Consider the following 14,077-nt stretch of genomic DNA (forward strand, 5'->3'; position numbering starts at 1 on the left):
AGACCTTGCAATGGCAAAGGGATTAGCCCGACAAGTCAAAAGCTGGTACCCAGCAGCCCCAAGTGCAATTAGACTTAGATATCCACCTGATATTGGCTCAGTTTTAATTTACTTCGACCCCATTTCTGAACGTTATATCTTCAGCTTAGTTACCAAATTCAGATACTACAACAAACCCACTTACGAATCAGTATTAGCGAGTCTCTATGAACTGACAGAAATAGTAATAGATGCAGGAATTACACACTTAAGTCTTCCAAAACTCGCCAGTGGCTATGATAAATTGGATTTTAACATCATTTTTGAGCTTATATGCCAAGTCTTCGACCCTCTACCCATAACCATCTATATCCATTAGCATGTACAGACCCAATACAGTCTAGCAGCACCCTTCATTTGTCCAAAAAGTCCAACAAGCCTGGGCAACTTAGCCCGAAAGTCCAAAAATCGCCAAAAATTCGAAAAATTTTGACCTCAAATCCTAGTTATTTTGTTATATCTCTAGAACTACTTGTCTGAACATGGATTAACCTATTGATCTGAAAAGCCCTTATCCAGCAGAAGCGATTCCAGCTGTTATTGACCCCATTCGACCCGTTCTAAGTACCAAAAACTTAGCCTAAAAATGACCCTTCCGAAAATCCTAGGTTCACTTCAGAAAAATAGTCATAAAATTGTGAAAAATGCCCCGATCATCCCAAATGTTTGCGCTGCAGCATTTTTCAAGCCGAGGAACCGACATACAAATTTTGAAGCGATTTGGAGAACTTTAAAAATTGAGTGACGCTGGAGCCCTCAATTTTTGACACTTTTCGAATCCGCTCGAATTCAATGATAACTCCTACAAAAAACCTTCAATTGACCCATTTTAAAGCCCTAGACCATCCTACTGCTCACGCTTGACATGCCAGTACCCAAAAATCCCGTCAAAACTCAATAAAGGTTGAGTTATGACAAAAATACCGAACCCTACCAAAGTGTGCTAAAATTGATAAAAATGTAGTGTAAATTATACCCCAAAAATATGCCAAAAACTGTCCCAAATGCCTCCAGCAGCTACTCCCAGCTGCCACCCACATGGTACAACCTCAAACAACCGTTAAAACCCAATATTTCTAAGTATATGTTGAAAAATGATGAAAAAACGAAAATTGCGCTTCTGCTTCAATTCACTGCTTCAAAAATTTTGTCACTTTATTTCCCACATGACCCGATTGAAGCCACCTCCACCCCCTACAACCCTAGTGCAACCCCCCACTAGCCTCGCAGTACCATAAAAACCAGTCCCAGCTCGTCCCAGTATCAACCCTGAAGACTTAAACCCAAATAAGCTCTGAAATCGCCACAATTTTGTCAGGAAAAACTCAGTTTTTTCCAGCTAGAGTCAATATTATTAATTTCTGACAGCAATTAACCATACCACCAGCACGCCCACATCTATAGCTCTCAGAATATGCACTCCCAGCCACCTAGTGCCAATACAAGCTGAGAAAAAACTGCCAAAATAACGAAAATCACAAAAATTTAAGTGTAATTTCCAGAAAAAGTGATCGAAAATGCATCTTAATACCTGAATATGCCCAATTTTATTGTTAATTCAGTTAGCCCTACTCATGAGCAGTCCAACCATAGCAATATCAATCATTTTGAACAAATTTTTCATAGCCTCATAGCCAATAACCTATCCCCTATCTGAGCCTTTTCAAAAAACCCAGGTTCACTGCAAAAACGTTTTAACTCGTGAAAAAATAGTTGAAACTGCCCAAATTTTTGCACTGCAGGGTTTTTTGAGCCGATAAAACGATTCACCAATTTTGAGATCAATCGGAGCATTTTAAAAATTGAGTGACGCTGGGCCCCTCAATTTTGGAGACTTTTTGAAAATTTACGAACAAGTTCATAAAATCCGAAATATTGATCGAAAACCTGATATTATTAGCTTAAAACATCCGCATGCTCAAGCTCTACACGCTCATATCAAAAATATGGAAAATTGTTAAGTAAAATGTTGAAATAATAGTAAAAAACTGAAGCCTACCAAACTTCTCAAATTTGCCAAAATAGAGACAGATTTAGACCAGAAAAATAGTATCAAATAGCTGATTTATGAGCCCATATCCAATATTCAGTCTCCCTAGTAGTCTTCCAAGCCCAATAAACCCATATAATCGCCCAGAAATTCATAAATGTTGAAAAAAGTGAAAAAATCGAAAATTGCACATATTTGATCAAATTTAGCCCAAAATTCTAAAGTGAAAAACTCCACATAATAAAGTCAAATCATGCACCAAACTGCACCAATTGTTGCTACCAACATAGTATTCACTAGTATGACCCACAATTACTGTCAAAAACCAATTATCTCCAATCTATGTCAACTTATGCACAAAACATGATGCTTCACAAGTAAAAATCTAGTAAATTTCACAGAAAAACCGGCACAAAACACAAGTTATTCAACTCCCAACCTACCAAAATGCTACCTCTGATACCCATAGATATCAGCACTAACACTTAGCACCTGATTTAGGCCACTAGAGAATCACCTGACCGACACATGTCTCGACGAAGCTCAATTAGTGGAAAAATCATGCCTGAAAATTAGCATTTTGGACGCAAAAATCAATGTTCTGACCCGATAAATAGTTTCAAACCCTATAATTCACTAATATACATTAGTACCAAGCACAGACAGTACCATTTTATCCATTCAATACCGATAATGTATGAACAGTGACGACTTATTCAGACCGAAATTTCATGATTCAAAAATAGCCAGGTTCAGATCACGAAAACAATAATAACTTTGCGAAAAATGCTTAAATTGCGCCAAATTTTTGCGCTGCAGGGTTTTTTAAGCCACTGAAACGACCTACCAATTTTGAGCCCGATTGGAGCAATTTAAAAATTGAGTGACGCTGGAGCCCTCAATTTTTCGCATTTTTCGGTTTTTCATACATTAGTGAAAAAGTTGACCAAAAAGTGTCCAAAAACCTGAATTTATTGCATAGTTATTCCCCACCGATGTCTACTGAGTGGGCCAAGCCAAAAAATTTGCCCAAAGTTCAATAAAAATTGAAAAATTCACATATTTGCCACACTAGCCCTGATGCGGAAAAATGACCAAAATTACGAAAAAACTACATGTGAAAATTAGTACCAAATACTCTTCCAAACCAGTCCAAATTACACACAAGTGCTGCTAACAACCAGATTAAGTATCTAGATTCATTAGAACCAGTCTATGGTCAATAATTTACAAGTAAATTAAAGTTAATGCTCAAAAATCAAAAAAGTCGTTATGTCACCAGAATTTCACTTTCATAAATATGTCATTATAAAGTCACACACTGTAATTAAAATATTACCACATGCTCACACACTTCACAGCTGCTAGTACCAACAGTCAAAACCAATTATCAAAGCTACAATTAACAAATAATAAGTAAAAACTCACCTATAGATGAAATTAAACTATATGATGAATATAATTGCACCGACACTAGTCAATTCTCATCGGCGCTTTCCTCAACTATGGTACCACCACTACTAGTACACTGACCAGACTGACCCCTTGTCCTAGTAGAACGAGTCACGTACCGCTCAACATCGTCCAACCTGTTTAAATGTCATTATAATGAACAAAAAGCCTCAAAATTGTATGAAAAACATGATAGATCTGCACAAAAAACAGCTAAATACTCACTTTGGAAAGTCCACAATTGGCTCACAATGGTACCGATACTCATTGTTGATGAATTTCCCGATGCACTGGATCAGTACAGCAGGAGCGGTGGTTTTAGCATTGATTGAATGCCTGTAACACACCCAGCCGCCCCCCATTTCCTCAGTATACTGCCAATAGATGTTGACGTTGCATCCGAGGAAATAAGCCATACCGACAAACTAAATAGCAAAACCTTAGATAATATCTACCTACAAATGCACGTACCAGGATTACCAAGTATAACAGGAAACTTTACCCAGAACTCGGCCAACGACCCGTTATCTTCACTCTCAGCAATCTCATACTCCGACACAAAGTACCCTAACTTGTCCTTTACAAGTTCAGAGAACCCAGGCGAACGCCTCTTGGCCACAATAGCCAAGCGTAGAGCGCGAACATCATGCTTGGGAACCTTCTTGTCTGTAACACATCGAGCAAATGTGAATTACAGTAATAAACTTACTGAAAATTGCGACAAAACAACAAACACCTGACTTCCGACCAGTTAAAATGTAGTACAGAGCACTGAGAGCACACAGACCACCAACTTCGGCCCTCAAATCAGCCGCACCAAGCAACTTTGGAGTTTTAAATGACACTATGTCCACATACTCAGCATAAATGTCATTGTAAAACTCGTACCCCAATTCGGCACACACGTTCGCACGCAGATTTGCACGGAAAAAAGTGCACTGCACCTGTTTGCCGTGCATCTTCTTCACGAAACATGGCAAACATTCACGATTAGCTCTAAACAAAAAGCATACACCACTTCACAATTAATATTACATGTTACAAACTAAAGAAAACCAAATAAAAATATAAATAAATATTATAAATATATGCAATTACCTCTCAACAGCGGCCTGCAATCCCCCCATAGACCGTGGAAAGAAGAACCCAGCAGCTTTCAGGCGATCGACTTGTGACCTCACACGAGTAATGTTCTTTGCAAAAGCACTAAACCCGACATGAAGTGAAGCCAACTCCTGAGACACCATCTGCTGAGTTGGAATTTCCTTCTCCTGAACTTGCATTTCGCTCCCCACCTTCACTTCCACCTTAACATTAACACCTCCCGATTCACGACCAACTCTGAAGTCCCAAAATTCTTTGTTCCCAGTACCATATGCTCCGCTTTGTCCCGATAAGCTCGTCGCTCCTCGGATGTTCGAACAAATGATGGATACATCCATTCAGACTGAGACAACGACTTGCTTCGCAAGAAAGTCAGAAAATCCTCATACTGGGCAACATCCATGATTCACAATAACTATCTGAAAGTTTAAAAATTGTGTCAAACTAGTTATTAAGCAAGCAGAAAACTAAAGTGTTAAGTCAAAAATGAACAATCACAGGAATGAAAACACACAAACAGAACAAATTATGCAATAAATGCCAAGGACGTTTAAATACCATGCTATAATGACCGCTAATAGTTAATAACACATGCCGCAAAACACACAACAACGCTCTGAACACACAATTACACCCTTCACTAGCATTCACTTATTTACTACGCCTCTCTAATTCTTCCTTTTGTCCCCTACTTATATCCTCAATCCCCCCCACAAAATAAGTCTTGCTATATTAATTACTACCATATTACTAGCACCATGTACGAAGTATATTAGTAGCACCAGTCAATATTACATCTAAAACTACAATATTAAAGTCAGTCCCAATAGTCCTTACACAGTTATATTAATATTAATATTACACAATATTACAATTATTAATATAGTAAAATAAAATAAAAATAAATAATAAGTCACACTGAATCTTCTTCGACAGCCTCCTCTGATCTTCCCACTTCCCTCCTCCTCCTCCTTCGATTTGCCCACACTCCCAACAATCCAGATACTAATGATAATAATAAAAAGAATACTAATATAATAATAATCCACCACTCAGTCCCACCACCACTCCCACTGTCAATAACTACATTATCTACCGCTGTCATATTACATTTCGGATGGATCAGTCTCGACCAGTGAACAGCGTTCCTTCCGACAAACCTGGTCCCATTTGTGCAACATCCAATAATTAGAGAAGAAACAGTGATATTAAAGCACATGGTGCAATATTGTGGGCAAAATAATCTGAAAAACTCGAAAAAACATGTAAAGACTGCACAATCCGACCCCCCCCCCAACCACTATCCCCATCATCATACACCCACCATTCAACCAAACAACCACATTTCAACATGTTTAAACACCATGTTTAGTAGTAATATTAATAAACACACACATCAACACACATGATCCAAAAGTAAAGTACACCTGAAACAAATAAATATCACAGACCTAGAAGCCTGAATCCAGCAGACAAACCAACAAAATGAACCACCATAACATGTGATAACGGCAATAGCTGGTCACAAATTCAAAAATATTGCAAAAGTTTCACAATATCGAGTTCTATTTGAGTATCTGACCACTGAGAGAAGTTGACTTTTAGTCAAACTTTCAGCCAAACTTTCAGAGAATGAACATATTGCTGTCAATGAACTGCACATACAGCACCACAGCTTTCCGTTCATTTTATGCTCGAAAGGCAGACAAATTGCCAAAGCTAGTGAAACACAATGAAAAGGGAAACTGAAGAGCTCGTGCACAAAGTGATGAAAATTGTTTTCTTAGATATTTTTCCTTTCTCCCCAAACAGGACCTCACGAGTCCAAGTGAAGGATAATAAAGGAAAAAAAAGGTCTTGATCTTGCTCAGAGTGAGTAGCCTGACCTAAAACACATCATCCAGCAAAAACAGAGTGAAGTAACTACCCTGCATAGATACAATGCATAAGTCCATAAAGGCTTCACGAAAAGCCAAAAGGTGGAAGATTATTGCACGAGTAGCATGCATCGCAGTTCTCCTCTCATCAACGACAGCATTCCAATGACAACCATTCGGACAATATAAACGACGACCAGAAGAGACAAACTTGAGACTTCTCCGCAAGTGACATCAGTTTTGTTCATAGGGAGAGCAATCTTCAAGTTTTCCTTCAACTCTTCAACTGTCCAACTAAAAAGTGCATCTTCAACTTGAAACAGACAAATTTGATACAGAAGACAAACAAACTACCACAGAAGACAAACTGGACAATCAAGCTCAACCCCGAGATGAAAGTATTCTTTAAGTTCATGAAAGTCTTAAATAGTTCAACAAGTATTAACCCTTTAAATGATTCAGTATCCCTTCAATCATTAAGTTCTAACCATAAGTGATTTAAACCAATAAATCAGTACTCCAACCCTAGAAATTAACCAGAGCTGTTAACCATTTATTCAGCCAGTTCAAATGTTTTCAAAGTTAAGAGCTATTATTCAGTGAAATAACCATGATAAATTTCAGTGCTAATCTTAATGTGTTCTCTAAACCCTAACTCTACCTTCTATTCTCACTATTTCCTCAACATTAGCGCATTTTGACATCCTTAATGTTCCTTCAAAACCCTTAATTTTGTCTTAACCCTCTTTATTTTAACCTTGTCTTAACTTAAACTTTATTTCTCTTATCTTCTTTCATTGTCTTTAACTTAAATGCTTTCGTTCCAAACTCTTTTCTAAGAAAACATAAATTGGGTGGCTCCAACAAAAATATGTTTATAACCTCATATTCGTGCAGATTATATGTTTTATAGAAAAATTGTAAAACCCCAGTTCTTTCACTAAAATTTTCATGGAAAATTTTCATAAAGTCGGGTAGTGTCACGCACCTATTTCGTTCCTTATAGTTTCGTGATGATATTTCCTTTAAATATCCATAAGTGCTATAATTTAGTTCATATTCAGTTAGTTTCAAGGCCATATATAGCCAGTATTTCCATCTAGGCCTGTAACCCCTAATTTGTTTATGTTTATGAAAAACAACCGCAGATTGACAGTTTTACTAGCAAACACTTCAAGTCCCTAAAAGCCTCAATATTTACTTTTTTTTGAGTTTCTTGATGATAAATTCACATAATCAGTAAATAACTTCATGAGAGATTATGTACTTGGTGAAGTAATTATTCTGATAAAGTAGGTGCTAATACGGAATTGTATATGTACTGAACAAACACCAAGAGACGTACAAAAGCCGGAAATCGCCCTACTTGAAAATCAGTAAATATTTACGAAGGACCAATACAACTGAAGACACAGTCCTGCGGAACTTACGATCACCAGAACACCGGAGAACCAGCCTGACAATCAGTTGCCTATCATCTCATAAAAACTTGATAAAACTTGAGAAACTTCTTGTTAAAATTATTAAACAATTCTTGCTAAAATAATTAAAGATTGAACTGGAAATTCTCTTAAAAACCTCCAAGTTTGATAAACTAAGTTACAGAAGAAATAGCGACTAACTTAACACTAAAATGCAAGGCAAACTAGTGGATATATCACGCATCTGAACCGCTCAATAAAAGGCTATTACTAGCTAATTTTATTCAAAATATATCTGCTAAAAATCGCACTGTGAAACATCAAAATAAGTCCTTGTAAAATGCCAATTATTCAAGTTAATTACTTCTAATATAAACCTCAATAACACCACGAGGAACACTATAAAAATCAGTGCGTAACATATAGTGATATTGCCGATCGCAAATTTCTGTTTTCAAAATTTCGTGACAGCCAGTAACAGTGACTTATAGGCTGTCGACCCTGTTACCAAAAATGTCTCGACGACTTTCTTTAGGTTGGAGCGCTGACCATGCTTTTGTTTACTGCCAGATGTACTGAAGCAAAATCGTAAGAAGTGCAAATGTTCTCCGGAATAGCAATTAATTCAGAGTTTTTCTGTTAAAGATGATGGCGTAGTAGGCGGCGGTGGAATGTTCTCATTGGCTGATGCTTCGAGTGAGGAAGAAGAGTCAATGTTTCTTAACGAAGAAATGATGCGACGAATGAATGGAACTAACAATGGAATAGGCAATAACAGAGCTTCTGAAAATAATGGCAGAAACGGACATCACAATGGAAGTAATGGCATCGGCAGCACACGGGAAAGGGTAGATTGAATGTAATTGGAAATTTGCAGACACGGAGTCACTTTTTTTGATTAATTATAAATTTCTGAATTGTGAATACAGATGTACATGAGATATTGGAACTTTTCCGTTAGTGCCCCCCCCCCCCCCCCCTCCAGTATGTCATGCACCCTCGAGTTACAGAGCACGTGCCATTTCATAGCAAATCATTGTTAAATTATGGCTCGTGCTGCTGATGGTGCAAATAAGCTGGGGGAGTGGGAGGCACAGGGAGTGGGAGGCACAAACGGAAAAGATCCGAATTGCTGCGAATTGTTATGTAGCCGGTATATAGTGGTGTCGCATGAATTCGCAAAAGGTGAATTATCTTAATTGTCTTAACTTGTATTAAGAGGTATGGAACACAACTAACTATATTTACAACAATATTGAAAAAACTAAGTCCCAAAAATCAGTAGACGTGCATGCTTTATTTCACATACTATGCCGAGCAAAAATGTTTAGCACTAAGTATCGAATGGCGGCAAGTTTTTTCTGATTGTTCCTCTCAGTTCTCAGGACAAGCTTGGAGATGTGCATACATCTAATAACTATTTCCAAATTCCTAACTTGATGAAATTAAATTCTAATTGTTTTGCAGAAGCTTTGGAATGTGTTTTGTGACACATTACATCAATTTCATCAGTGGTAATATCAGTAATACAGTTGGTTTGTAAGGGATTAGCATATTTTATTTACCTACAATTTGTTTTGAAGGAATCAAATTTTAAATTTATATTTGCCAATGGTGCTGTAATGTACATTTTTGTATTTGCATCGTCTTGTATTTAAAAATAAATTCTTTTATAATTAACTTGTCTTTATTTTTGTTACTTTATTCTTGCTTACAGTGTTGCCGCAGTCTATTTTAAATTTTGCAACAGAAATTGAAAGCTATGGACGAAGTGGCGTTTCAGTTACCCAATCGGCGAGTTATCAATTCGAACTAAGTTTTTCTTCCACATCATTCAGAAGTTTAATCAATTGTTTGTGAAACAGGTGTTCGAGAAACTTGATCTTTACCGATTGTGCCATCCCCGTTTGTTATGAAATTATAAGTATGACATTATGCTATTGTTTGTTTGACATTATAAGGTGCCACGCATAACGAAAGGCGAAAAAGCATGTTTTAGAGGCCTCTGAAGAGCGGGTTTAGGAGCTCTCGAAGAGCATGTTTAAGAACACTCGAAGAGCATGTTTAAGAGCTCAGCTCTCGAAGAGCATGTCTATAAGCTCTCGAGCAGTATGGTTAAGAAGACATCGCGAGAGGTCAATGACCAAAAAATCTTTTTTTAAAGAGGTCAATGTCCGAAAAAGAGCAGATAGAAAAAGAGTCATTGACCGAAATGTGAAAAGAGTCATTGACCAAAAATGCTGGTACCCAGAGTGTCAATGCGCCGAAAAAAATTGGAAATGCGATCGTGATAGCTGAGCGGAGCTATTACTGGCCTTCTCTTGATTTTTAATTTAGCCATTCTAGTGTTTTACTGACTTGCGTTCCTGGCGTCAATTTTCACCATCCCTGTATCGAGGTTTTTTGTTAATTTGCGTGATGATGTTTTTTGTCGCAAGTGACTTACCTCACTCTCAAGAATGACTTTGACTCTTAAATTGATTTTAAACTAAATTTTATTGAAGGATGAATTTGGCGGTTGTTTAAGGGCAGCTAATAGAAAGAAAGAGCACACAGAATATACATTTTTTTTGCGAAAATATGATCTCAGCAATTAGTTAAGGTGAATTTTATCTTCTTGGGTCAAATTTTCAATGGCGGGATTTCAAGTCTACAAATATATGGCAGCTATTTAGTCTGTGTTCTTTTTCTTTACCTCTTGTAATTTTCTTGTTTCTCATTTTGTTTTTTTTTCTCGGTCTCAGTTTTATTTGTTTTCTGTTCTCGTTCTATTTTGGTTTTCCGTATCTTTTGCTTTCTATTTCTATCTCTCCTTCTCTCTCTCTCTCTCTCTCTCTCTCTCTCTCTCTCTCTTTATCTCTCTCTCTCCCTCTCTCTCTCTCTGACGTTCTTTTTCTCCTTATTTCTTTTTTGCCGTTTAGTTGCCTAACTCTCCCACTCTGTCTCCCTCTTTCTATTTCTTTGTGAATGAAGTTTGCGGTAACTATATTATTGCTCTTGGTTTTTTAAAAATTTTTGTCTGACCCCCGATTTTTTATCCGACGGTTTTGTGTGTTGAGCAAAATTCTCTCCTGTCTCTTACGGTCGTCTTTCTCAATTATTATCTCTTTGTCTCTCGTTTTCTTTCAGTCTTTCTCTCTCACTCTCTCTCTCTCTCTCTCTATCTCTCTCTCTCTCTCTCTCTCTCTCTCTCTCTCTCTCTCTCCTCTCTCTCTCTCTCTCTCTCTCTCTCTCTCTCTCTCTCTCGTCTCAAACTTGTTCTTTCTTCCCAAATTTTATCGATTCCTAAATTTCTTTTGTTATTTTGCTTCTTTTTCTATCTTTTCTCCTTTCTCTTTGTCTCTTCCTCTCCTTAAAATTCCCTCTTGTCTGAAGTTTCTCCATCTTTTATCGACTCGTAACTTTCTTTTGTTGTTTTGCTTCCTTCTCTTTCTCTCGGATTTTGTTCTTTTCTCGATCTTGTTTCCGTTGTGTCTCTTGGTTCTACTCTTTTTTTTTCTGTTTTGTTACCATCTCTTTTTTGTACGGCTTTTCCTCCTTCGCTGCTTTTTCTCTCTTCCTTTTGTGCTTTGTTTCTCCTCTTTCTCCTCCTCAATATTTCTGCCTCTCTCTATTTCTGTGTTCCCTTTGGCCGGTTCCGCTCTTCCGCTTTTTTCTCTTTCTTCCGTTTTTGAATGAAGTTTGTGGCAACTATTATATTGTGTGACCCCCTTGTTGTCCTCCGACGGTTTTGTGTGTTGAGCAACATTCTCCCCCTCTCTCAATTATTCTGTCTCTCTCGTTTTCTTTCACTCTTTTTCTCTCGTGTTCTTTCTTCTAATCTTCTATTGACTACTAAAGTATCTCTTGTTATCTTGCTTCTTTTTGTTTCTTCTCGATTTTTTCTCTCGATTGCGTTTCCCGTTCTGTCTCTTGATTTTTTCTTTGTTTTGTCACCATATCCTTCGTTTTCTACGTTTTTCCTCCGTTTTTCTATGTTTTGTGCTTTATTTCTCCTCTTTCTCTCCTTCTCTCTGTCTGCCTATTTCTGTGTCCCATTTGTTTGGCCGGTTGCGCTCTTTCCTCTCGCTTTCTTCTCGTTCTTTTGTTTGTGAATGAAATTTGTGGCAACTTTTGCTACTAAAATTGATCACAATTGCAGTTATACAAAGAATCTACATTAAAAGCAAAGCCGAGGACACACCAGAACCGGGTTCGATAGAAATCAATGAAATTCTTTACAACAGGCCTGATCCAAAGCTAACATAACAGCCAAATTGCGCTTGGTTACCTTTATCAACCAAAATGCTTTTTCTGAAGCGTATGCGCGATAATTTTGAAAACAGTGACTATAGCAATCTACTGGAGGAACTAAAAAGCAGGAGAGCTGATAGATGGCTTGCTAGATTTCGTTATGGGTCTCATTAGTGATTCACCGAATGCCAAAGAGACAAATCTTGCTGATATTGAGGAACAGCCGTTTCGGAGCGAAGAGTGCTGTGAAGTGCTGTGAGTCTGGAACATAAGAGTTCACCCAATAGATTTAAGTGACCGAATTTAGATCTGCATCAAATAAATCACTACAAAATTTTACACTTAAATACTAGATTCATTAAAAAACAATGAAAAATTAGGGGCGCTGATATCCTGAGTCTCCGCCTGCCATCATATGTTAAACATAATCTTGACTAAAAGTTAATCATGATCCGAATTTTTTATAAGTAACAAAATCAAGGAGTGGTAGGGGTGGAGGTATTATGATTCAATTAAGTGATGGGGTGCACTTGATTGAAGAGCTGAATTGCACTTTAAATGAAAGTCTTTTGGTTCAATTGAAATTGGGATAGTTAAAGATTGCTTTGTTAGTGGTTTATGATCCCCCCAGAGTTAACAAGCAGAATTTCTTTTTTGAGCTGGATAAAACATTGGAAAACATCAATGAAAGTTATGACAGATTGATTGTTTGCAGATACTTCAACGTCCCAGATACGAGTCTGATGACTTCATCATATCTATCGGCTAACCAATCGAATTGTATTCAGCTATGTTTTGAGCCAACTTGCATCAGCCGAAATACCTCGACTTGTTTGGATCACTTTTTCGTGAAAAATATAAGGATTCAGAAAACTTTTGTAATGGAGGTTCAGAATTATTGCGATAACTTTCCTATCGTGTTGCAATTTGAGAAGAATACCAAAGGTTGTTTGTCAGAAATTGGATTTCGGGACACCAGTTTGTTAAAGTCGTTGAATAAAATGTCTTCTTTTCTTGATAACCTTTCTAAATCACTGTTTACGATAAGATACCAGGCAACGGTAAAAATAAACTGTGCATTTGACAGGTTTGAAAATACTTTGAAAGAAATACCAGCAATGTTTACACTTTATCGGATGTCAAACGGGAATAAAATAAGAAAACCTAAATAGTTTGAGAAATCAATCACACAAATAAGTCATGAAAAATAGTCGTCAAAACAACGGAAAGATAGATAAACTTAAAGCACTACGTTCTAAAGTGGAGAATACAATCAAAGCCAGACAGAATTATAAATATGAGCAAAAATTTTCAATATGCATCGGAGATTCAAAACAAGTGTATAAATTGTTAAATGAGAGCTTAAGGGCTTTACTTTCTAAAGTTCTAAATTCAAATTCTAAAGTTCTTTACCTAATGGAAGATGGTTGTAGAATTGATTATAAGCTGTGTTGTTGGATGTTGCAAACGAGCTCAACACTTTTTTGTAATTATGGGACAAAAACAAAGTAGACGTCACAAATGAGGTCTTTGATAGTTCTCAGATTAATAACTTGCAGAGTATGTGGCAAATTGCAACGAAACGAATTGCAACGAAGCAAAAGTTGAAACAAATTGCAACCAAGTTTTGCAAATAATTGAGGTTCTCAAAGAAAAATCATTTTCGGGAGTTGATGATATTAGTAAGATTTTAATCAAGAAAACATTCCTTAACTTGCTAGCATCTAGTTCATCTTGTAAATAAATCTTTTAAGGACGGTAAATTTCTAAAAACAAACTAGTTTTACCTCTGCATAAGGCAGGGGAGAAAGACGAGCTAAATAATTACAGACCAATTTTGCTACTCCTTGTGTGGAGTAAAGTTTTTGAACGCGTTATGTATAATCTAATTTCTACTTACTTTGAAACTTTCGATTTGTTCCATCCTAATCAATTTGGATTTCAAAAAGAAACATAGCACT

The 14,077-nt window shown here is 37.0% G+C and overlaps 2 protein-coding genes across 2 annotated transcripts in view; one reads left to right on the forward strand and one right to left on the reverse strand.

Moving 5' to 3' along the window:
• The window catches only part of LOC142348772 (solute carrier family 35 member C2-like), a 42,245-nt gene extending 32,682 nt beyond the window's left edge, over nt 1-9,563 (forward strand). The window contains exon 5 of the mRNA XM_075400268.1: nt 8,529-9,563. Within this exon, the coding sequence (XP_075256383.1) occupies nt 8,529-8,740 (212 nt within the window). The 3' untranslated portion in view covers nt 8,741-9,563. The remainder of the gene's footprint in view (nt 1-8,528) is intronic.
• The window catches only part of LOC142348326 (guanine nucleotide-binding protein G(I)/G(S)/G(O) subunit gamma-12-like), a 390,191-nt gene that overhangs the window by 93,774 nt on the left and 282,340 nt on the right, over nt 1-14,077 (reverse strand). The gene's annotated exons all lie outside the window — the stretch shown is intronic.

Source organism: Convolutriloba macropyga, chromosome 10 (genome assembly GCF_964194025.1).
Source record: "Convolutriloba macropyga chromosome 10, txConMacr16.3, whole genome shotgun sequence".
Taxonomy (NCBI): Eukaryota; Metazoa; Xenacoelomorpha; order Acoela; family Convolutidae; genus Convolutriloba; species Convolutriloba macropyga.